General features: G+C 35.3%; 1 protein-coding gene across 2 annotated transcripts in view; it reads left to right on the plus strand.

The window, feature by feature from the left end:
* adka (adenosine kinase a) overlaps nt 1–27,349 on the plus strand; it is a 284,700-nt gene that overhangs the window by 2,879 nt on the left and 254,472 nt on the right. For both annotated transcript variants that reach the window (XM_056471599.1, XM_056471600.1), the window contains exon 3: nt 4,493–4,546. In XM_056471599.1, the coding sequence (XP_056327574.1) occupies nt 4,493–4,546 (54 nt within the window). The remainder of the gene's footprint in view (nt 1–4,492; nt 4,547–27,349) is intronic.

Raw genomic sequence — 27,349 nt, forward strand, 5'->3', positions numbered from 1 at the left:
TACATTACTTCAAACACACTGGCAGTGTCTGACTTGCCATTAGCTTGCCTTAAACTATGACCGTGAGATGGCACACTTGGAGAGGCTATTAAAATGTGCAGGTTAAAGTATTTTCATCTGTTTTTATTAGCAATGCACCTGATATGGATTTTTTAAAAAACTTTTAGCTGATATTAAAAAAACTTTTAGCTGATATCAATATTGATCAATTGTATGCACACAATAGTAGCTAGTTTTCTTTTTCTTTTTACATTAAATGTAACGTTTAAGAGAGTTAAGATAAAATTGCATGACAATCTTGAAATGTGTTTTATTTTATTATTATTATAATTTTTATTTTTTTTTTGCTGTTCAATATTTCTTTTAAAAGCGTTATCTTTTATTTGACATAATATAACATAATTATATAATAAACTTACCAAGTAAAGCCAGTGCTGTTGCTGTATGTAAATCATAGAATTTAATGCTTAAGCCCAAACTAACCAATGGTTTTGTGCCAGCGATTGAGCATGGTGCACAGCAATTGTTTTCCTGGTGCACTTCTTACATTTTGTTTATATTAGACACAGATATTTTGTACAGATTATATTTAGATTTTTCAAGTATTTATTGATTTTGTTCTGTGATAAAGTTTGGTTGATTCAAAGAAATTCAGCTCTTTACCTCCATGTTATTATTAACCATCGGTATTTTCCTTTTTCTTATTGCAGACCGCTTTAAATGAATTCAATATCGGCCGATAAATATTAGTGGCCGATACATCGGTGCATCCCTAGTTTTTATTATGCATATTTGCGTTGATCATATTAAAAGACATTATTAGCTGGAATTTTTTATAATCTACTAAGATTTATATTATATAGCCTCAGTGATAACACTTTACAAAAAGGTGTATTAGTTAATGTTAGACAGTGCATTAACTAACATGAACAATACATTTATTACAGTATTTGTTCATGTTAGTTAACATTAGTTAATGAAAATACAGTCGTTTATTGTTAGTTTAACTCACAGTGCTTTAACTAATGTTAGCAAGCATGAATTTGGATGTTAATAATGCATTAGTAAATATTGAACTATGATTAATAAATGCTCTACAAGTATCGTTCATACTTAAGTCATGTTGTTAGATTAACTAATGAAACCTTGTTTTATTAAAGTGTGACCACCTTTATGTATTTATACAGTCAAACTACTTGTTATCTTGCTATTGAGTTAACTGGCATTACAATTGCAAGCAAGTTTGGGTAATCTTAAAAGTGCTGTTTCAGACTTGTGGTAGACTTTGACTATAATGATTTCCATTTGATTTGATTTTAACTGAAGAGCAGTTTGTTTGGTTGCACGATCTGTTGTTTGCTGGGCACAGTCGAAAGAGATTACGGCGATGCATTAAGAGAGATCAGTAAGCTGTCTGTTTAATGATAAGATATTGACCCACCTCTTGGTTCCCTAAGTATAAAAAAGACTGCTAAGATAATGGAAAGTAGTTTCAGCAACTTGAGTAATTAGTTTGGTTGATGAAGACTTGGCTTCTTGGATACATGCAACTTGGTGACTTATTATGCTCTCTTTAACAGATTCTTTTCTGGAAGCTCAAGGTTTGACTCATTGGGTTAATTTGTCAGCCTTTTGTTTAAGAGAGAATGATATTTCTTATATGAATATAGTTATTTTTTTAGAATATTTCTACAATTTAAAATAATGTATTATGTGTCACATGGTTCTTCAGAAATCAGATAATATGCTGTTCTGGGGCTCAAGAAGCATTTCTTATCAGTGTTGCAAATGTGTGCTGCCTAATGTTGTGTACTGTAAACATTAAGCAGCACAAAAATGTCTGATCTATTTTTTATAGGTGTACTAAAAGAAAAACAGAATTGTATAATAATGAAAACTATTTTGTTGGATTACTGCTGTATTTACTGCTAATTTTGATCAATTTAATGTATCATTGCTGTATAGAATTAATTTCTTGGGAAAGAAAAGTTCTTACAAGTCCAGACTTGAACTGTAAAGTGCGTAAATCTATTTACTCTTACTTACGTTGGGTAAATAGAGGCACTTTGGAACACGTTGTTCCCAGCCACGTTATATCTTCACCAGGCCTCCAGGAGTTTCGATGAGTCAGTGTCTTTTTCCATAATTCTGTTCAGATGTACAATTTTACATTATTCTCACAACAGAGGAGCTGTTGTGGCCATTTTGTTCCATTTTGTTGACTTGAGAGATGGTTTCCATTTTAAAATTAACACCAAGAGCATGTTATTCTACTCTAAATGACTAATAATTGACCAAAATTCTGATTTTGGTGGAATCGTGCACAGAGTTTAGCTTTAAAAAAGCAGACTAATAAATGGTCTCACTTTTAACAGCGTTTTAAGTTGATGAGGCGATTATGGCTCAATGAAAGGAGCTTTATTTTAGGTTAAGCCTAAGACCTTTACCTACAGCCTTCTTATTGAATTGAGACGTCACATGTGCTTATTTTTCTTCCAGGAGTGGGTGGGTTGTAATATTTGTTTGAAAGTAAGTTTAAAGACGATTAACTATTTATTGTAAGCAGTTACAGTAAGGCATGCAGGTACTATGCATTTAACCTAGCATAAAGCAGGGTTTTCCAACCCTGTTCTTGAAGGCACACCAACAGTACACATTTTCAACCTCTCCCTAATCAAACACCACAATTAGCTCATCAGAACATAATAAGAGACACCAAAACCTGAAATTAATTCTCAGATAAGAGAGACATCTAAAATATGTACTCTTGGTGTGCCTCCAGGAACAGGATTGGGAAACACTGGCATAGAACATTGTTTTTACAAAAATGGCAACTTTTTTGTATAATTTGGTTTAGATTTAAAATGTTGATTTGAAAACTAAGTAAATCAGGGCCAAATTATAAATTTTTTCTCCGGACAAAACAAAACAAGATGATTAAACTACAAATGTGTGGAAAAAGGTGGTGCAATAGATATTAATTAAATAAGTTAAAAAAGAGAAACATTTAAAAAAAAAATGAAATAATAAAGGGATAATTTGCCCCAAAAATGAATATGTACTCACGATTTAGCCCCTCAAGTGGTTGCAAACCTGTATGAGTTTCTTTCTTCTGCTGAACACTAAATAAACTATTTTGAAGATAGCTGGAAACCTGTATGCATTGACTTCCATAGCAGAAAAAACAAATACTATGGAAGTCAATGGTTACAGGTTTCCGGTTTCTTGAAAATATTTTCTTTTGTGTTAAACAGAAGAAAGAATGTCAAACAGGTTTGGAACAAGTGAAGGTTGGGTAAATAATGATGGAATATTCGTTTTTGGTTAAACCATCTCTTTCTAGGGAAGTCAACTAATGGTTATTGACTGTACAATAAATAAACTTACTAATATTCAATTAACAGTTTTTTTTAAACCGTATTATTTTACCAGTTTTTTACAGTTATTTTATCGGTTAACTCAAATGTGAGGTTACATCGATTTGTTTGAATGAAAATCAGATTTCACCCTAACACGTGAATCTCCTCATTGGGCTCCTGTATTTATCAGCAGAAACACACAAACAACATGACAATGAGCAGAGGAGAACTCAGAGAAATGTTGCGCTCTTTGAAATGAAATTAAAAAAACAACACGGACACACAAACATACCTGCCAAAAACGGCATAATTCAGGGATCTCGGACACGCTTTCACATGGGAATTTGAAACTGCGCCACACCTTGTATTTCTCACAGTGAGAAGTAATGGATGAGACAATTAATGGAGAAGACGTGCATATGAAAGTAGCTGTTACCGATCTAATGTTGGAATACAGCATTGCTGTTTCTGGATAAATAAAGTGACCCAGCCGTAAAGTCGTTCATTACTGTAAATATCAACACTAACAAACTTCCTCGGTGCACTAGACTGATCTACCAGTTACAACGCAAATAACAGCAATAAAATGCAACCCTCTAGCGTAATGTGAGTCATTTATACTGATATAGCACAAATAATAAAGAATAAACCTCTGAATTCATGTTCATTGAAATATAATCATCTTGAAAAAGGTCCCCTTTTTTAACAATCATGAGTTTACTTTCATGGTGATTTACTTTTACAGTAATTGTATAAAATGGTGTAACATTATTATTGTTGTTATTATTATTATTATTATAAAACTCTTGTATGCAATTATAAATAGAGCTTCTGAAATTTGATCTTTAAATGACTTGAGTCATAAAACTTTGTGTTTGTGTGAGTGAGAGTGTGTAAGAGAAAATCTGGGATTTTTTTTAAAGGCCATGTCACCCAGCCCTAGTATACAGTAGGTCAAATATTTTGATCTTGAATATTATGCCACTAATATCACTGAATGCAAATCAGTTCAAATGGGTTTTAACCTGCAAGAAACTAAAACTAGTCTTCTAAAACCAAAACACCTGTTTTTTCTAAGACATGTTACTGATGATTAAAGCATAACAAACATGCATTTTCTTTGTGTGACTCAGGTATGGACTCAAGCCAAATGACCAGATATTAGCAGAAGACAAACACAAGGAAATGTAAGTGTCTTTTACTGACGTTAAACTGTTGTTTGTTTTTGTTATTTTTGTCAATGGTTAATTTGCAGTCTCAGGCTCTGGTTAGGCTTTTTATACACTAAAGCAGTATAAATATCTTTATAATATGCATATAAAAAATGCATTACAAATACACACAAAAAAGTAGAAATTATGGAGCCAGATCAGTCTCAAATATAATACATTTTAAAGTATTGTTAAAGGGATAATAAAAAAATACTCTAATTAGATAAAAATATAATTTGTAAGGTCAAAACACGATTTGTAAATACACATCCAATTTGTAAATTCAAAACATGATTCAAAAATACACACATCTAATTTGTAAATTCAAAGGACAATTCAAAAATATGAAAATATAATTTGCAAATTCAAAATATGATTCGTAAATACACAAATCTAATTTTTAATTTCAAGACATGATTTGTGAACATACAAATCCAGGGGAGTAGCAACCGGGGGGATGGGGGGTATCCGTCCCCCTACTTTTAGAGACAGACCATTTAGACAGGTGATTAATAATTATATGAACGTTTGATCTCATACAGCCGTTCCCCCCACTTTTAAAATGTCCGATACGCCCCTGCACAAATCTAATTTGTAAACTCAAAACATGATTTGTTAATACACAAATCCAATTCATTAATTCAAAACACGATTTGTAAATAAACACAAATCTAATTCCTAAAATCAAAAACATGATTCGTAAATACATAAAATTTAAAAATTCAAAACATTTCATAATATAAACAAAACCAATTCATTTGGTAAAATATTTATGGATATAGATTTTTACTTGTAAATTCACAAATTGTATTCATAAATTGTTTTGAATTTACAAATTGAATTTTGTAAATGTTTATTTTTCTGTACACGCATGAATTTTATTTTGTAAATATTTTTTTTGAGACTGATCTGACTCCGAAACCGCATGACAATCAGTGTTCACGAATCTTATTTAGTTTGAACCACTTTTTAAAAACTATTCATAAAATGTTTAAATCTGTTTGCCTTTTTAGTTCAGTGTGATGTAGTTTAATGTCACTTTTTATTGTGTAAATTAGTTCTGTGTTTGGTACTGTGCAGTTCAAATTAGATTAGTTCATTAGAATAGCTCTCATATTGGCTTCTGGTGTAAACGTCTTCCTTTGGGTAATTCCTTAGTAAAGCTTGCATGTGTAAAATGATTTGCTTCACATGCCTGTATGCCAACAAAGCAATTTTACTTCATTATCATTTTAGAGGATGTGGGATCTCCTTAAGAAGGAAGTGTTTGTACTAAAGCTCCCTTGTAGTTTTTGTTGCTGTCCTGTGTATTGATGTTACTGCATGTCGATTAGCATCTGATCTAAAAGATTGATCCTCTTTAATGCAGAGATTAGACGGATGTTTAGCGCATCAATAGGATACTGACAACTCTAAATTTTGTTCAGTTGGCTGAATTCATCTGATCCTATTTCTCTTGATCTAATCATGTGTGAGAGCTGCTATTTGATAGTGGGAAATTGTACTCTTTGGTCTCAGCAGTGAATCCCAGAATGATTAGACCCTCAGAGATAGACAGTGATTTAGTGCGTGATAGTGAGAGAGCGGGTGTTTCAGCATAAAGGAAAGCCTGCAGTAGTAGTTCTAAGCATCTTGGTGTTATAGTTTCATCATAAAAACTGCTTTAGCACAATTCACATCACATCTGCACATCAAATCTGCAAGTTTCTTAGTGGCTAGAGTAAGTTTAGTGTGCTCTTACTCAACATTCTGTACAGTCTGCTGCTACAATGTGGAAATGGGCTTAGGAGTCAACTGAAAGCATTAGGAAGTAGAACAGGGATGTATTGTTTACTCCATGTAATTGTGGGTAATTTGGTTCATATTTAAATTAGTTTTCTTTGGAACTTTTGCCAAATTTATACTCCTCCTTAGACTTCTTAGTTTGGAAAATCTTGATATTAAGTTGCAGAAGTTGCAAAGTAGATGATGTAATAGACTGAGGTTTGGCTGTGCGCAAAGCTAGAAAGACATTTCATGAATTGTCACAGCTTGCTACTTATAAATGGAGTTTAAATGGGGTAATAAATGAAATGAGCAAGTGAGTTTGTGATACCTGGAAGACTTTATTGAATACTTGTACAGAAAGTCGAAATTTGAGACTTATAATTTCATTAACTCGCCTAAAAACTAGCTTTCCCTGAGAAATCAGGTCCCAGCAAGTGTATGTGGCAAAGACTTTAGTTATTCAGGAAGCCTGTTGTAGTAACTATCTATGGAGTATTTAATGTTATAATTGAAACCTTTTTTCTTTTAAGTTTTTCTATAATTGAAATGTTTCGAATGGGTTTTTGAATGTGCATTTGGGATGGTTCACCCTTAAGTGAAAATGCTGTCATCATTTACTCACTTCACTTTTTGTTCAAAACTTAATGGACTTTCTTTCTTCTGTCGAACACAAAAGAAGATATTTTGAATAATGCTGGTTGCTGTGACCTATTGAACTCCGCAGTAATTAATTTTTTTCTACTATTGAAGTCGATGGGTCCCAGCATCGAGCCTTCTCAAAATATCTTCTTTTGTCTTCAACAGAAGAAACTCGTAAATGTAAAAAAAAGTTTGAGAGAGTAAATTATTTTTTCATTTTTGGGTGAACTATCCCTAAAGCACTGACATTTATATGCTGTAAAAAGCATTGTCTGGCAACCACTCGTAATACCCTAGCAACCTCAGAGCAGCTACCTAGAGTAGCCTGGCAATTGCCTAATAACCACCAAGAATACTAGTGGTGTAACGAATCACAGTATGGTTTTTGAGTCACGAATTCGACCGTTTTTCGAATTGGCAAATAAGGGAGGAGACATTGTCATTTGCTTTCCATTTATACAAAAATATTATTGCACAAACCATTGGTTTTAACAAACAGAACTTGGAACCTGTAATTTTAATAAAAATAATAATCCAGAAAAAAAACAGTTTAAAAAAAGAAAAATATTCAATACGAAGAATGATCTTTGCTACTGTTGCTGATAATGCTAAATTTAGAAATCTAACATCCTGTACAACAGATCTTATTTATTTTAAAATAATCATTCAACAATTCACACATAAAACTTAATGTTTCATTATAGGTGGATCATTTTTGAAAACCTATTCAGTGACATGATGGTTGTTTTTGCCACCTATTGGTTACACCAGGGGTGGGCAAACTCGGTCCTGGAGGGCCGGTGTCCTTCAGAGTTTATCTCCAACACTAATCAAACACACCTGAACATGCTAATCAGTGTCTTCAAGGTCACTAGAAATCTATAAGCAGGTGTGTTTGATCAGAGTTGGAGCTAAACTGTACAGGACACCGGCCCTCCAGGACTGAGTGTGCCCACCCCTGGGTTACACAATGTAATTGCTACAACATTCACCAGCGTCAAGTTCCAATAAACAGTGATTTTAATCTTTACCATAAACATCAGTGTTTATATCCGGATGGGTTGTGATCCATCCGGTTGAGCCGTGATCCGTTACACCCCTAAAGAATACCCCAGCATTTTAAAGCAGAAAACCCTAGAAACTGCCTAGAAACCACCCAGAACAGAATACAACCAGGCAACACCTTAGCAGTCAATCGAAATAGCCTAGCGTCTGCCTAGCAACCACCCATAAAAACCTAGCAACCACCTTAAATGCCTTAGCAACCACTTAGCAGGTTCACTAGCAACAAGCTAGAATCTAGCTAGCAATCACTTAACAAAACCTTTGACACAGTCTAGCAAGCATCTTGACCTTTTTTAATGTCTCATACAATTTCAAACAGTTTCTACATTTTACAACTACTTTAAGCTTTTTTACTTTAGGCTTTCATAATGGCAGGAGTTTGACTTTAACATCTGCCAACCCGCCAGATGCGGCTAGATTTCAATTAAATTCAATTCATCTTTATTTGTATAGCGCTTTTACAGTGTAGATTGTGTCAAAGCATTTTCACATAGAAGATTATAGTAAATTGAAACAGTGTCAGTCCAGTTTTCAGAGTTGAAGTTCAGTTTAGTTCAGTTCAGTGTGGTTTATTTTTCACTGCTGAAAGTCCAAACAATGAAGAGCAAATCCAACGATTTGCAACTCCACAAGTCCCAAACCATGCAAGCCTGTGGTGGGTTAGACAGTCACTCCCTCTAGCCACTTTGACTGGTTGAAGGTCGTTTTTAAATTGCAGTTTTCTTAAAAAGCAGAGTTCAACAAAAAGTATTGCCCAATTAGGGGCCAGCATCAGAGATGACAATAATAACTGTTCATGTGAACAAATATGCAAGTGAATACCAAATGAGAGGATGATCACTCACATGGTGAGACACAGGCAATCCTGACGCACTGATAAGGGCTTCAGTGTTGAGGCTGATTTGAGGTGATGTGATGCACGTGATTTGTTCAAAAGTTTCAAATAGAAACAGTTCCTTGTGTGAAGTATCTGTGCCTGGAAACGTAATTGGTCCGATCGGTTTTCTTTTAAATAAGCTGGACAAAAAAATGACGCTCGTGCACCCACAGTGCTATTAAGTGCTCCAGATTTTTTTATTTTAAAGGTTTTTGTAAGCAGCAGGTTGCTTTCGGCTTAATGTTTCATGTAATCATCCTTTTATTATCGCACACTGTGTGTGTGTTTTCTTTTTTTACCTGCTTTTTTTGCTTCCAGTTATTTTAGGCCAATTATTATTATTATTATTATTATTATTATTATATTACATTTTTTTGGTGTGGCTAGAGGAAAAAGTTGGTAAATCCTTAGTGTTGAGTCATGTGAAATAAAAACTAATTGCAATACGACACTATGAAACCACAACCCATTTGCTCATGCTCATTGAGCAAGGTCATATACACAATGTGAAATGAAGAGTCAAAATAACGAGATGTTGAAATAAACGAGGTTGTGGAAATAACACAAAAACACGTGACGAAAGCCAAATTTTATATATATGAAATATATTTTCCCAACAACAGAATTGTGACCTGTGAAAATGGTGGGTGGCTAGTAATGTTGTAAAGCTACTAGCCACAGTGGCTGATGATCAAAAAAGTTAATGTCAAGCCCTGCATGATGGCATATTTTTGTCATCATTTACTTAACCCTTCATTTGTCAAACCTGTTTGACTTGTTGAAAACCTTTCAAATATTTTGAAAAATGTTGGAAAGCCATAAACATTGTCTCTTAGTATTCAATGTCAAGTGAAGGGTTACAGGTTTTCAGCTTTCTTCAAAATATCTTCTTTAGTGTTCAGGAATATATAGAGACTCTTAAAGGTTTATAACCACTTGACTTGATGGTGAGTAATTTTTCCTTTTTTGGATGAACTATCCTGTTTAGCCGGCATCTGTCAACCCTTTTTTATTTAACTTATTTGTTAATGAATTAACTTGAATTTGTTTTGTTGGTATGTGTTTAATTCAGCATCAAAGCGTTTTCAAATTCCATCTAAGAAAAAAAGATAGTTACTTATTCATTTATTTAAACCTACTGTTTAAAACAGAGTAATGAAGGATAACATTTCAAGAGATTACAGTAAGTACAGTACAGTGCAGTTGTATCCGCCATCTGTTCATAACATGTAGTATATCCATGATAACAGTTTAAGTAAACGTGTGTAATATAATGTAAATCTGAAACAAACATCATGATGAGTCAAATATTTTTGTGAAAGTTTTCCCCCCTCTTTTTGTGTTCATAACCGCTACAGTCATGTTTGGCTTTCCAGATCAGATGACCATAACAAGCTCTTCTCAGAAATTCTTTCCAAAGGTTGTGGCAGGCCTGTTTTTGTTTAGATTCACAGATTATAGTGTGTTTAAGTCGAGATTGAGCTGAAAGACACGGATCAGACGGAAACCTTTTGCACTCTATTGGTTTACTCAGCTGTGCTTCCTCTCTCTGTGTGTGTGTAGATCACTACAGCATGCACAATGTAAAACACATGATTACGAGAGGGGCTGTTCATCACACTGGAAACTACATAACATATTGTCTGTAAATCATTAGATTGTGGTTTATACACATGGACACCTTTGCGACATTGACACCTATTCAGTTTGCTAATAATCATCTCCTGCAGCAACTTCAATGCTACACTAGCTTTAATGCTAACTGCATGCTTAATGTTTGATTTGGTTGTGAAATGTTGAAGTTTACTAGGCTGCTTAGGATGGTTCTGGTGGGAACTAAAGCTCTCTTCTCTGACTGTCTAAACTGTGGGCCTTTCTTCATTAGCCTGCAGTAACTTCCATGCTAAACAAGCTTCTATGCTAACTGCATGTTAAATGTTTGATTTGGTTGGGAAATATTGCTGATTTCTTGGTTGCTTTAGATGGTTCTGGTGGGAAATAAAGCTCTCTTCTCTGACTGTCTAAACTGTGGGCCTTTCTTCATTAGCCTACAGTAACTTCCATGCTAAACTAGCTTCTATGCTAACTGCATGTTAAATGTTTGATTTGGTTGGGAAAAATTGCTGATTTCTTGGTTGCTTTAGATGGTTCTGGTGGGAAATAAAGCTCTCTTCTCTGACTGTCTAAACTGTGGGCCTTTCTTCATTAGCCTACAGTAACTTCCATGCTAAACTAGCTTCTATGCTAACTGCATGTTAAATGTTTGATTTGGTTGGGAAAAATTGCTGATTTCTTGGTTGCTTTAGATGGTTCTGGTGGGAAATAAAGCTCTCTTCTCTGACTGTCTAAACTGTGGGCCTTTCTTCATTAGCCTACAGTAACTTCCATGCTAAACTAGCTTCTATGCTAACTGCATGTTAAATGTTTGATTTGGTTGGGAAAAATTGCTGATTTCTTGGTTGCTTTAGATGGTTCTGGTGGGAAATAAAGCTCTCTTCTCTGACTATTATATCTAAACTGTGGGCCTTTCTTCTTTAGCCTTATCTGAGGAGAAATGAATGTGGCTTACCACTGAGACGAAAAGCAAGGACCACCCTACACCCTACTGTGTTTAAAGAATTCCGACGCTTAAAAAATGGACGAGCCGACTCAGGAAAACACAATAGTTGGACAAGGCCTGTAATCTGTCTTAAGTGTCGCAGAGGCTTATTTCAACCTCTAAAGCATTTGATTCAAAGCATCTTTTTGATGTGGCAGCTCTGAATGTCATTTCTTTCACGGTCGAGTCATTGTGTTGGGTTATTTGAGCTACGTCTGTTCATGTGTGTGTCTCTTTGATTTGGGTGGTTCTCTGTGTTTAATGTATTTATGACTACTACTACTTGAAGTTGAAGGATTTGGGCATCCTGTCGTTGTGGATCTTTTATCGGTCTATTCTCTTTCTATGTCTTTATCAGAGATTTTGGCCTGACGTAAAGGCAAACCGTCAGCGAGCAGCAGGTGGAGATGCCAGACGTCTTCATTAATCGTGACACTTATATAAATGATGCAGCTATGCATGTAAAGAACATTTAATCGAATCTCAAGCCTTCTGTCGGTGTGTGTATTTAATTATTTTAAGTTATTTTTCATGTTTTTTTTCATTGATTTTATTTGTACATTTTTTTTGTCACAGAGATCAATCGTGTAGTCATTGTTTGTGCTTGGGATTGTTAGAGATGTGTGGTTTATCATATATCCTCTTAAATAAATATTTTGTTGACGTTGGTTGATTAAATTAATTTTGTACGATTCGTTTATATTTTAGATTGATTTGTTTTACTATAATTTTTATGTAGAACTCAAAATTAATATCTTTTTTTTCTTTGCATGTTGCATTGCCTACAGTTAACTGTAGCATTCACTATTTTAAAATTCTGTTTATTTATATAAAATATAAAAATATGTATTATATATTGATTTGCTTTTATTGTTTATTTATAGTAGTCAGTTATAAATTCATTATCACAATTTTAATTTAAAAAATAATAATTAGCAGTAGTTAAAGTTTAAAACTTAAATGGTGAGAAGTCAGTTTATTTAGAATAAATATTAAGGTTATATTTTGATATAAGAAATAATTTTTAAAAATGAAAATAAGAAAGTTATTATATTAAATAAGTTACTTATTTGTGTCAGCCAGAATTAGAGAATTATGAAATAAAATATTGTGGTTTTATTTAAACAAATAAGAAAAATATATTGTAGCTGGACAAGTGGATCAAATAAATCTTGCAAGATGCTGTTACAGATGTTTAACATTTACAATTTGAGTCATTTTGAAATGAACAGTGCTCGAGTGCCCTGGCATTTTGTTTTGTACTGTCTGGGCATCAGTTGAGATTCGTCATTGCCTGTGGTATTTATAAGACCTGGAGGCAGCAGAACACAGGCAATGTTACTTCACTTCAGATATGTAATACAAAATTTATAAAATTTGCAATTTAAAAAAAAAAGTCAACAGTGGTTGCCAGACCCTAAATAATTAATTTATAATGTTATACACCACTTTTTAAAGGACTGCCATCTACACTACAGGTGTCAAATTTAGTTTCTCGAGGGCCGCAGCTCTGCACAGTTTAGTTCTAACCCTAATTAAACACACCTGAAACTAATTAAGTCCTTCAGACTTGTTTAAAACCTACAGGTAAGTGTGTAAGAGCAGGGTTGGAACTAAACTGTGCAGAGCTGCGGCCCTCCAGGAACTGATTTTGACACTTCTGATCCACACCTTTGTTCCAGAGACAAAAACACAACCATAAGCATGTGGTGGTGCGAAAGTCATATGATGAACGCCACAAACAGAATCATACTACTATATAAAGGTCATTTACAAAACTACTAAACACCCCATGGTAACACACATAAAATATAAAGGTGTCATAAACTGCATCGGTTCAATAAGTTAAACTGTTCTCTCATAAATACATGGTAGGTATGTGGCTTGGGTAAGTAAAAAAACAAAGCAAATGTTTTTATATGCTCATTTATTACTCCATAAAATACCCCTATAGAATCAAAAGTTTCATATTGACCATATTTGGAAGGTTAGAAGCTAGGCTCTGAGTGCAGCTCACACACGCACTTACAGCATCATGTACGATAAACAAGGACAATAAAATAATACTCAATTTGTTAAACTATTGCAACAAATAAAGTAGACTAGTTAGATATGCCTAGTTAGATATTTTTAGCTTAATGGGTGGAGGTTTATTTTATCTGCATGGAGCGAGCGAGCTCTCTAATATCAGCCCATCAGAGTAATGTTAATTGAATTTACTCGCATAGATCTGTTGTGGGTAAAGGCTAAATTGTACCTCAAAATCAACCTCTGCATAAACAGATGCCGTTTAATAAATTGTATTCCTTTCACTCAAGAAAAATGACAGTTGAGCTAAGTGATACTACAAGGTTCAACAGTATACATGTGTTTGTTGAAACATACGCATTAAATTTCTCATAAAACATGATAAATTAACAAATGATACAATATTTTATGCATCTGCGGGGTCAAACTAAAGAAATATATATCTGAATATTTTGCATTTTGCATTCATGTTTGAACCTGTTTTATGCAGTCAATGCTCAGTAACGACTAGTAAACAAATCTGTGTCTCTCGTTTTCAAAATAAAAGCCCCACAAACATGGTAAGTTAAATATAAACTTAAAATTAACTAACGGAGGAAAATGGTCATTGTTGTCTCATTAGGAAACATTGTGATTTATCAAACACAGCCTGAGGCATGCATATTAATAATCCAAGCACTGCATAGGCCGGCACCTGTAATAGAAAGGAAGGTAATCCTATCGTTTTTTGATATTTATTTCAATGTGTTTTCATGTCTAAATAAAATAAAAGAACAGAACAGATTCACATTTAAGGGCAAGGGGCGTTCCCTGGTGGTTCGGCGGTATGGGTTGCGTATAGGGAGGATCGGCTATTTGATGTTTATTGCCATCCTTCATAAAAAGATTGAAAAAACAGGAAAACACATTTACGGGATGGAAGTGGGTTAGAATTGTAAAATATGGGTGAATCCTGGGAAAAACTAGAGGGTTGACAGGTATGGTATGCAAATGGTGCAGGCGTGCCCCGTGAGTCACACAACAGTCTGCTTTGTGTTCTGTTCTGATTGTCCACCAGGTTTTACATGGGAGGAAACAGTGGTGTCAGAGACTCGCAGTATGCCCATTTTCATATACTGATTTCTTTTTATTCGACTATGCTTAAGAATACTCCGATTTTCTTTTTTATGACACCTTTAAGTAATGCTATCGACACTAAAAATTACATGTACAAACTGTCATGTACAGTAAATCACTGATGAGAAAAAACTAATAAGAACCATAGTAATGTCAACAAAAAAGCATAAAAAGTGAAGTATCATGCAGGGAATTTTAGTAATGTCAATTTATAGTTGAAGTCAGAATTATTAGCCACCCTTTGAATTTTTTTTTCTTTTTTTAAATATTTCTCAAATTATGTTTAACAGAGTGATGAAATTTTCACAATATGTCTGAGAATATTTTTTCATCTGAAGAAAGTCTATTTCGGCTAGAATAAAATCAGTTTTATTTTTTTTAAAAAACATTTTAAGGTCAAAATTATTAGCCCCTTTAAGCTTTATTGTCTTTTGATAGTCTACAGAACAAACCATCCTTATACAATAACTTACCTAATTACCCTAACCTGCCCTAAATAACCTAGTTAAGCCTTCAAATGTCACTTTAAGCTGTATAGAAGTGTCTTGAAAAACATCTAGTAAAATATTTAATGTCATCAAGGCATCAAATAAACAAGGGGGCTAATAATACTGACTTCAACTGCAGAGATCAAGGAAACATAATAAAAAATGAGGTTACAGATTTTTACTATTAGCATTGTTGTAGTTTTTTTACAGCTAAAATCATAACCATTTATACAGAGTACGTTTACAGAATTTTTTCACCTGTCTAGTTTTGTTTAATGAAACTGTATATCAGAAGTTTAAAGGAAGATCCCATCTTATCTGCAGGTGTTTTTGTGTAAAAGAAAGATGATGATTATTCTGGTATGCAAAAATGATCTTTGTTTTGATGCTGCCCTTAAGACATTCTGTTGAAAATACTGTAAGTAACTTTAGTAACACTTTAGATTAGTGAAAAATATTTATTTATAACTAAGTGAATATAAAAACAAAAGATTTTCTGCATTAAACTACTGTTTATTGACAAGTTGTTGTGGTAGTTATTTTTGGAGTTAAAGGATCTAGAATACAATCATGCAGAAGCATTCATTACTAAGGAAGGACACAGTATGTCATTGCACTGTAAACCTCTACAATAGTTGCATCACATGTTGTCGAGTCAGGATTATAGTTGGCCAGTCAGTCGCCACAGGTCAGAACATGCCAGTTGTGGATCAGTTATAAAGTTTAACTGTAATAGAGTGAAAGGTTATTGTTTGCATGCTTTAAGGCTTCTTACTGTGTAAACTTCTGAATGAGCTTGAAAGTATTCAGAAGAAAGAAATGATTATGTTTGTGGCTTAAAGATCAGTTGTATTTCATTTAAACAGTGAAGTCAGACCACGCAGTGTTATTTTACATTTCATTATTCAGTTTCTGTACCTGAATACTGCTAGACTCATCAGAAAAATGTAAAGCATCATTTAAGTGCTATGTACGTTGACTGGGTCTAGTAGTTATAAGATGTCTGCTTAATACATGCAAATGCTTTATTGAGCTTTTCTTATTGAGTAATATTTTGTCGTTTAACGTAAAAATTCACTCCACAATAAAAAAGAATTGACCTATTGTAATGACAATAAAAACTATAATTAGTCTGTTAAATGATTTTTTTTTTAAATAGTGACCAAACGTTAATATCAAAGAATGAAAAAGAAATGAAATCATGCAGTGAATTTTAAGTGATAAAGGCTAGGTCATTTAGCATTGCAATATATACTTTAACGCTTATAGAATACCCTGCATAACACGAATAATCCAGATATTACCACAATCATTTGTTTATTCTCCATGTTTGATCCATTTATTTGTTTCCATCATGTTTATCCTCATGCAGTGAATGCTAAGTGTGTAAAATAAAAAAAAACATGAAAATATTCTCTAAAGAGACTTGCCTTTTTTTTTCTCTCAGTGGATACATATAGATTATCGTGAAAATTATCACAATAAATTCTAGAAAATACCATGATATCATTTTAAGTCCATTTAAGCCCATCCCTAATTCTAACATTTATTTATTCACTATGTTCATTAGCAAATTCTTGTCGGATTATTCTGCAAACCCCCCTTTTTTACACTTATCTTAACAATCTAATTGATACTCCGCTAATACTACATTAGTTACTAGTTACATGTTGACATGTACATGCAGTTTTTGTCAGTTACTCAAAATAAAATGTGTCAGGACTTTGTGTCCAACTTTCGCACTTATGCATCTGAAACTTGCTTAAAATGATTAAAAATGTTGCTTAGACTTCTGATTTTTTTCTGATGCCACTTGATTCATGAAATAATTTCAGGTATTTTCTAAAGTGTCACAATACCTTTGGGCTTCATTAATTGGCTTTAAATAAATAAATACACACTGTATTAACTGCTCATAATCGACATAAAAAAAAAAAAAAAAACAGATTGTAGTTTCCAAATCTACCAGCAGAGGTTAACAGAGCAATGTTAACCAGAAAGGAAACAGTTGACCAAAGGGTTTAAACTCATACTTGCACAACACTGCCATCTTCTGACAAACATGACAAACTTCTGTGCCATCTTCTGACAAACATCTGACATACACTGTCTTTGTAGTTTAATTTATTTTCTAAATTACTTTTTAAAGACATTACATTTCACTACTTTTCAAATTTTTAAAATTATTTTATTGTGCTATCTGTGAAGTCACAAATATCTGTGCTCAAAAATACTATCTTTTTTTTTAGCTCCTCAGTGTTGCTATGCGATTTAGATAAAAGTCATATCTGTTTTAAGAGATGCCTTGTATTCCAGAGTGTATTATCCTAATGTACAGCTGCCTCTGGTCTTGTAACACTTCTGGGTGTTTATAATGGCATCGTCTCAGCAGATGCAGTAGCTCCATCAGCCAGCAGGTGGAGCCATACGCTCAGGCATTTTAATCTCTTCACACAGCATCATGCCGCAGGGAGGCTTTTGCCAGTGCACAACAGGAAACCTTATCCGATTTCAGATTAGTTTTGTTTAGCAGGGGACGGACAATTGAGCTGCTTCCCAGGCTGAAAGGCCAAGCTTGACTGAAGTTATTTGTTTTCAAATTCTTGAATGGAGTCATTTGTTTATGCTGAAACAGTTATTGAGATTTGAGTTCATGAATAAGCAAGACAACCGCTGAACACGCTAACTGTGATCTGCGTCCTTTTGTTCTGTGGATTGTCCTAACGGTGTGCAGCCGCGGGCGATCAGCCTCCCCCCGGAGAGAGCTGAGTCTGACGGTTTCCTGTGTCTCAGATGGAGCCGCTTTTGATGAGTGTGCTGTTCTTTATTCGAGAGCGGGCAGGAAAAAAGAGCTGTTGCGCACCGAAAGCTAAATTGCAGGTGCACTGAGGATAGGGGGTGGAAAATAGTATATTTGAGAGGGACAAACCGTTTGCAAATCGCGCACGCTTGCAGTATGAACATTTACTCAGCAGTGTTTTGGGGCAAAAAGCTTTGTCAACATTAAAGAAAGAGGAAAAATAGATTGGCAGGGATGCTTAGCTCTTGGAGTTGGAGGAGACGGCTACAATTAATCATCAGCACTGCATTCTTGACACTTCCGGGGGGAAAATAAATACGCTTAAATGAACCACAAATTTGTACTGTATGTTCCTGTTAAGTTATCCTTGTGTGAGCCGTCCGAACTTTGCCTTCCCATTGGCAGACATGCACCAGTGCTCGTCCAACCTTGGCTAGAAGCACGTATAAAACACCACAACTCAAGATCCAGTTCCAGGGGTCAAGACGATGACCTTACCCTGACCTTAAAGACGAGTAGGCAGGGGGTTTGTCTACAGGTCTAGAATCTCAGGAACAATAGTCACTGATGGCTCCGACTCCCACTCTGGCTCCTGCCTGATTCGTTTCCCATCAGCCATCCCTTCGCAGCCAGTCCTCTAAGTGATTTCCCCTAATGGCTGGATGTCCGAGCGGTAACCTCTTAACGCTCTGCCCTGCATCCACTTGAGGATGCTCTTGAGGATGGAGAGAGAGGATCTCGCTTGTACTCCTTCTTCTCAGTCTTCATCATCATCATTGAGGCTCTGTTGTACGTTATGACTGCTTAGATTTATGTGCTGTGAATTACAGCGGCTGTAAGCTGACTGCCAGGAAAACTCAAGACTGTACACCGCGGCCCAGCTCAGAAACGCAACATTGGCTTTTATGGCCACTATGGGATTTTCCATTGGTCTTTACCCTCTCAGGTGGGAACATAGATCTTTTTTTTTCTGCTGAGATCCATTAGGCGGGTTGTAGCCAAGTGTTACAGGGAATCAGGTAGAGTCTCTTTTTTTTAAGGTCTGTTTGTTCTGCAGTCAGAGCTGGACGGTCTCTAATTGCTAAGCTGCGGGCCGCCGTGGAGCCCAGCCAGGCCGTCTGTTTTCCTGCTGCACTAAATGCTGGCCTGATGGCGGTGGGCTGGTCCCGCTCCACGCTCTCCTTACAAGCATTCATGCCTGCCATGTTTACGACAGCCTTCAGATGCCTTTCCCTCTTCACTCCTGGTTAAGTGTTTGGTTCGGTACGCGGAGCTGTCGGGGTTTCCGAATGGCCACAAACCCCGGCTTTGACTTTAATCATCTCGAATCACTCTATAAAACTGACCTCAGACCTGCTGCTCTGTGCTTACTGTCTCCCTAGCACCTCATTACCAACAGAGTCGAATGATTATGTGCACTCTATTGCCCCCTAGTCCTGGCTGGCCTGCAGTTTAGCTGAAACGCAGCACGCTGGTCATCCTGCAGGTGGAGCTGTACGTCACGGCGCTTCTGAGAGTCAGCCAGCTCTCATCATGGAAAATATGCTGGGTGTGTGTTGAAGAATTGTGCTGGGTGTGTTGTAGAGGAATAAGTTTTTCCCTAATGTGGTATCGTTGAATGATTGTTAAGATTTTAATAGGTGTGATGATGACTGTCATCTGTAGTGTTTGCTTAGTTTCACCAGAATCATTCTAGATGAGTTCTTACATAACCATTATTATTACTACTAATACTTAGGTTAACAACATTAAAACTGTGTGTGTGTACATTTATATTTCAAGTATCAGTTATATTATTAAAATAATATATATATAAATATATATATATATATATATATATATATATATATATATATATATATATATATATATATATATATATATATATATATAATATGTAAAATAAACAATGTTAACAGTAATAGTAGTAGTATTAATGATAATAACAATAATAAATAAGTTATCAATATGCTCACAGTTTGTGATTTATGATTGAATGCATCGTGTATATGTTAGTATTAGTGGTAGTAGTAGTGATGATGATAAATGTTGATAACAATAATAATATTATTATTATTATTATTATTAGCAATATGCTCACACTGTTTGTGATTTAACTTACATTTACATTTACATTTACATTTAGTCATTTAGCAGACGCTTTTATCCAAAGCGACTTACAAATGAGGACAAGGAAGCAATTTACACAACTATAAGAGCAGCAGTGAACAAGCGCTATAGACAAGTTTCAGGCGTGTAAAAGTCTAAGAAGCAAAACATTAGTAGAAATTTTTTTTTTTTTTTTTTTTTTTTTTTTTTTTAATAGAGAGAGAGAGAGAGAGAGAAAGAGGGCTCAGTTAGTGGTATAGCCAGAGAGGCAATTGCAGATTAGGAGGAAAAGTGGAGACTAAACAGTTGTGTTTTTAGTCGTTTCTTGAAGACAGCAAGTGACTCGGCTGTTCTGATGTAGTTAGGGAGTTCATTCCACCAACTGGGCAGATTGAATGTGAGAGTTCGGGAAAGTGATTTCTTCCCTCTTTGGGATGGAACAACGAGGCGACGTTCATTCACAGAACGCAAGTTTCTGGAGGGCACATATATCTGCAGAAGTGAGAGCAGATACGAAGGAGCACAGCTAGAGGTCACTTTGTAAGCAAACATCAGAGCTTTGAATTTGATGCGGGCAGCAACTGGAAGCCAGTGCAAACGGGTGAGTAGCGGAGTGACATGTGCTCTTTTGGGTTCATCAAAGACCACTCGTGCTGCTGCGTTCTGAAGCAGCTGAAGAGGTTTGATAGAACTAGCTGGTAGCCCGGCTAGCAGAGAGTTGCAATAGTCCAGTTTGGAGAGGACAAGAGCTTGAACAATGAGTTGAGCTGTATGTTCAGATAGGAAGGGTCGGACCTTTCTGATGTTGTAGAGTGCGAATCTGCAAGATCGGGCAGTTCTAGAAATGTGGTCAGAGAAGTTCAGTTGGTCATCAATCGTAACTCCAAGGCTTTTTACCATTTTGGATGCAGTGATGGTTGCTCCATCCATCTGGATTGAAAAGTTATGGTGAAGGGTCGGGTTGGCAGAGACTTCAAGCATTTCCGTTTTCATGAGGTTAAGCTGGAGATGATGATCTTGCGTCCAGAGTGAAATGTCTGACAGGCAGGCTGAAATGCGAGCTGGAACCGAGGGATCATCAGGGTGGAAAGAGAGGTATAGCTGGGTGTCATCAGCATAGCAGTGGTAGGAAAAACCATGTTTCTGGATGACTGTTCCTAAAGATGCCGTGTAGATAGAGAAGAGAAGTGGTCCAAGCACAGAGCCCTGAGGTACCCCAGTGTATAGATGCTGTAGGTTGGACACCTCTCCCCTCCACGACACCCTGAATGACCTGTCCGAGAGGTAGGAACTGAACCATTGAATAACAGTGCCTGTGACGCCCAGTGACTCAAGCGTAGATAGCAGGATCTGGTGGTTTACAGTGTCAAAAGCAGCTGATAAATCCAGCAAGATGAGGACAGATGATTTAGAGTCTGCTTTAGCCAGTCTGAGGTCCTCCACGACCGAGAGCAGGGCAGTCCCAGTTGAGTGGCCTTTCTTAAAGCCAGATTGCTTGTTGTCCATGAGGTTGTTTTGAGTAAGAAAGTCTAGGACTTGATTGAACACTACTTTCTCCAAAATCTTGGCCATGAATGGAAGCAGGGATACCGGTCGGTAGTTTTCAAGTAGCGTTTGATCCAGGTTGGGTTTCTTTAGCAGAGGGGTTACCCTAGCCTGCTTAAATGAAGTAGGGAATAGACCAGAGTCAAGAGATGTGTTAATTATGTGAGTCAGTGTTGGTATGACTGCAGGAGAAATGGCTTGTAGGAGATGAGAGGGAATGGGATCTAGCGGACAGGTGGTTGCATGGCTTGATAGCACGAGATTGGACACCTCAGACTCAGAGAGCTGGGAGAAAGAGGTGAGCGCAAGTTGTTGTTGTTGTTGTTGTTGTTATTATTATTATTATTATTATTATTAACAATACCAACAACAGTATCGTCAAATAGTTTGCCATATTGTTCTTATTATTGTTTTTATTACCATTACTGTTATTTTTATGCTTCTGGCAAATTTCTTTTATTTGGAGTTTGCCAGCCTTTGGATCCTATCCACTTTCATTATATGAAAGAGAGCAGCTTGAACATTCTTAAAAACATCGTAATTTATGTTCCATTGACAAAAGTAAGTCATACATATTTGGAACAGCATGAGGCTGAATATTTCAAGCATCAGTTATATTGATGTGTATATATATGTATATATATATATATGTGTGTGTGTGTGTGTGTGTGTGTGTGTGTGTGTGTGTGTGTGTGTGTGTATATATATATATATATATATATATATATATATATATATATATATATATATATATATATATATATATATATATATATATATATATATATATATATATAAATTAAACAATGTTGACAGTAGTAGTGATGATGATGATGATGATAATAATAATAATAATAAATAATAACAAAATAATTTCAAACACTGTTTGTGATTTATGATTAACTACTATTGTTGTTGTTGTTTGTTATTATTATTAACAATAACAACAACAATGTCATAATGCCAAATAGTTTGTCATATTGTCCTTATTATTCTTTTTATGCTTCTGGAAAATTTCTTTTATTAATTTCTATGTTCCATTGACAAAAGTAAGTCATACATATTTGGAACAGCATGAGGCTGAATATTACAAGCATCAGTTATATTAATAAAATAATATATATAATCTGTAAATTAAACAATGTTAACAGTAGTAGTAGTGATGATGATGATAATAACAATAATAAAAATATAATTATCAGTATGCTCACACTGTTTGTGATTTATGATCAACTACCAACTACTATTGTTGTTGTTGTTGTTGTTATTATTATTATTAACAATAACAACAACAATGTCATAATGCTTATGCTCAAAAATAGTTTGTCATATTGTCCTTATTATTCTTTTTATGCTTCTGGCAAATTTCTTATATTTGGAGTTTGCCAGCCTTTGGATCTTATCCACTTTCATTATATGAAAGAAAGCAGCTGGAACATTCTTAAAAACATCTTCATTTGTGTTCCATTGACAAAAGTAAGTCATACAGGCTTGGAAAAGCATAAGGCTGAACAAATGACCAGATTTCATACCTACTGTATCTTCCCGTCTTCCTCCTTTATTCTCAGATTTATTGTCTTGTTTTTGGGCAACCGATCAGAGGCACGGAATTTGAGTACCGCAGACATCGCCTGTTTTTGTAAAATAACACACAGCCCAAGTATTTTGCCAGGGGAAAGCAGCGGTTTCAGCATTCGTTATAGCCCAGCAGTTAAAAGTATTGTAGCCTAACTTGTAACCTAATTTAAACAGTTAGGCCATGTGTGTAATTACCCTCATTTATCTCTGACTGATTCACAGCCAAAAGTTCCTTAAATGAGCATACTTTTACAGAAACCAAGATCCTACAGCCTTTTTGTGGGAGTAAATTGGACTAGAAAATTCTTCAATGCCCATTTTTGTTCGTTCTTTTTCTTTATTACTGATGAAACACTGTAGTCGTGCTCTTGTAGATGGTTCACATTAGGCCGTGCGGTGATCTCTGCATGGATATGAATTATTGACAGGGAACATCATAGCTCAGCGGATCATCCCACGCGTCTCCCTTAGGAGACCAGGCAAGGGCAGGCTTTTTACTTCAGGTCTGAAGAGCAGAGGTCTGTCTGTCATACCCACAGACTAATTGAAGCCTATCCTCTCACCACAGACGCTTCCTCTAAGAGGGTCCGAGTATGCGAAAGGCCATGACCTTTGACCTAAAGAGAGCTCCACATCAGTGGCGTTACTGTTTGATAGGGCGGCGATGATGTCACACCTCCACCGAGCCTCATGTGCACCTGCGCCCGCTCATCAAAAACAGATTATTTCCGATTTGTACATCTCGTCGTTAATATTTGTAAAGTTAATGAGCAGATTCAGATTGATAGATTGCCAAGGAAACCGAGCACAAGGGCTGCGTCTGTGACATCACAGGATAATTAGGCCCACGAGTGCGCGCGGCTCCACAACCGCGCTGATTTGCATTTTAATATGTTGTTAGCATAGGTGAAGGTTTATCTCCTCTTGATTAGATTCCAGTGATGTAATTACAAAGCGGAGTTTTACTTCTCAGAAAGGGCACTGCGCATAAACATCAATATGATTACCAGTAATTGTTTCAAAACAAATAAGCGGTTGGGTAATCAGTCATCGGGCCGCCTCGGAATTGTTTTGGAAGACGGCCTCGGCTGCGGCACATCGCATTCGGCTCATTTTAACATCTCAGTTTAAATTGGCTTTCCACTTGTCAGAGTAAAGAATATTTTAAAGATGAGTGGTGAAGGCTCAGAGGTAATCAGTGCTTTTAATGATCTTATTTGTGCGTGAGTGGCTCTGTAGACATTACTTAAGAGTCATTGAGAGAGCTGAGACACTGCGTTTAAAAAGCTGTCCCCTGACAGCCAAATCCATCCATTTATAAAAGAGGAATTATTATTGACTTTCCCCCTTCTATCTCTCTCTTCCAGTTTTTCACTCTCCGTAAAAAAGGGGGGAAAAAATAACAGATTCAACCTTGGGAGAACAGGCGCAGTGGAAGCTTAGAGAACAGAATAAGTAATGACGCTGTCGTCTTGCTGGGACGTGGCTCACCGTGAAATGGGCTATTGATTTCAAACAGATAAACTGTGTTCTCTTTTGTGTTGAGAAATTACTGAACAATTTAATTAGGGCTGGAACAACAATATTTATTACCAGTTTTTCACACTCACCCCCTCTTCACTCTTTTTTTTTTTCCTCCTAGAGTCCTCAGTCTCCTTGTAAACTACCAGAATAATTAAACAAAGCATGTTGCGTAGCTTGGTGTTGCTGATTAGTGGCCTCACCCAGGAGAGAGGGGAAATATATCCATTGATCACGCTGCTAATTCCTGAAGGTCTGGAAGAATTGGCGCACCAGATGACTTTGTTGAAACGAGGATTGACGGCCGCTTTTACATGCGGTGTCGTCCTGCATTGTTTGAGCGCGTCCCAGTGCGTCTGTTAGCTGTTTGTCTAAATATAGCCTTCAGTGCCAATCAAACGGAAAACTCTCCTCTCGAGTGATTTCGACAGAGGATTCATGTGGCGCGAACACTTGTTTTTCATATCTTCTCTCAGTTTTGGACAGATTTTTGAAGTTGTGATTTTTCTGTTGGCAAATAAGTGTTGTACATTTGTGATGTTACTGTGGCCGGAAGACTCCGTTTTAATTAGCTTGATTTACATGTAGGTTCTGTTTGATGAAAAAGTGTATGGATATTTACGGAATCATATTTACTTTAACTAATCTTAAAGTCTTGTATAGACGTTTTTCTTAAATGCAATTTTACCCATTATGCTTTGCGTGTATGCTTAAAGAGGATGCTTTGAACTTCCAGCTGATGCATTTGGACATTCGGACAGCTTTGGAACTATAGTTTTAATCCATTTTACTTGCTTTTATCGTCTTTGAACTAATACTGCTGTCGATCAGCACCACCTCCTGGTCTTATTATTTAAAAAAGGATGGAAAACAACTGCTAAGAGGTATTTTTCCCTCGTTAAAGTCAACATTTTCTCTTTCTTTAACATGCAAATCAGCCAGAATAATACCAGTAATGTACTTTTATTGGTAATTTTTGGAAATTGCATGGCTAATATATCTGCTAGTTTCATGCCAGTAATATAGTTTGCTCTTTATAATGCAGTGATGTTGTGCATTGAAAAGCCGCAGAGTACATTATAACAGCTGACAGGTCGGAAACACTAACGCTATATTTCAGCATCTGATCTGACGGCAGACACTGAATTAGGAGAACGTTTTTCTCTCGGACTTGAACCGCATCTGACAGAAGTATAACGGCTTGAACACGCATCTTACTTTCAAAATTAAAGTTTTGCATCACAAAAACACTCCATAAGCTGAAAACAGTGTTGACACCCAGTTGAGAAACGCTGCTCCGGCTGATGACAATTCTTAACGGAAGTTCTAAGCACCCTATCAGAGGACGCTGGTCACTGTGGCGCCCTACATGCAGCAACAAAGAAAATGGTGTATACCAGGGATGTCCAGACTCTGTCCTAGAGGGCCGGTGTCATTGAGAGTTTAGCTCCAACTTGCTTTAACACACCGGCCAGGAAGTTTCTAGTATATTTAGTAAGAGCTTGATTAGCTGGTTCAGGTGTGTTGATTAGGGAGCTAAACTCTCCAGGATACTGGCCCTCCAGGACCGAGTTTGGACACCCCTGGAATATACTATCTATCTTTACTAAAAGCTGTAATATTAGAATATTAGTATTACGTAATTTAATGTAATAAGTAATGTAACTTATGTATTTACACTGCAGTTTGTAATTATTAACTATTACAGTATTATTGTCATTATTATTGTATAAAATTAAGTAATTATAAAATAAATTGTCGTTTCTCTATTAGGTGTAATAATATAATAAATGAAATTATATTAAGTACATTTTAAGTTTTACTATTATTATTTGCATAATATTTTGTATATAACTAAGCTACAGTAAGTTATATTTGTTTTAAAATTTATATGTAATATATAGGATCTTAATTTATGATATAATGATCTTAAAGATGATGTGATTTTGAAGATATAATGATCTTAAATACAGTTAAATAATATATACTGTGTATATTAATAATAATATAATATGTGATTAAATAATAATATAATGTGCTATTATTAATATTGATTATTATATCATATTATATATTAATATAATATGCTATTTTTAATACTGATTATTGCATTATATATCAAATTATATTACATATTAATAAATTATTAAATAATAATATAATAGTATTAATACTGATTATTATATTATATATTAATATATGTATAAATAATAATACAATATGCTATTATTAATATTGATAATTATATTATATTATATTATATTATATTATATTATATTATATTATATTATATTATATTATATTATATTATATTATATTATGAATGAAATGAATGCATTAATGCTCCTTGTTTTAAGTAAACAATAACCTCATACCCCAGCACAGCTTTCCACCAGTATTTCACATCAACTACTCATTAGTTACAGTTGGATATTTATTTAAATAAGCTTGTAGTGCAGCTCATACAGCTTTCTTTTTTCTTTTTTTAATTGCACGCCACAATTTATCAATCACACACATCAAACTCTCTTTCCCCGGGACGTCCTGACATTGATTGAGTAGCATCCCACGGGACGACTTTGTGTCAGATATAAAATACTAACTTGTTTCGGAGCACATTTAATGACGTCCTCTGGTTTCAGCAGCC

This window comes from Danio aesculapii, chromosome 13 (genome assembly GCF_903798145.1).
Source record: "Danio aesculapii chromosome 13, fDanAes4.1, whole genome shotgun sequence".
NCBI lineage: Eukaryota > Metazoa > Chordata > Actinopteri > Cypriniformes > Danionidae > Danio > Danio aesculapii.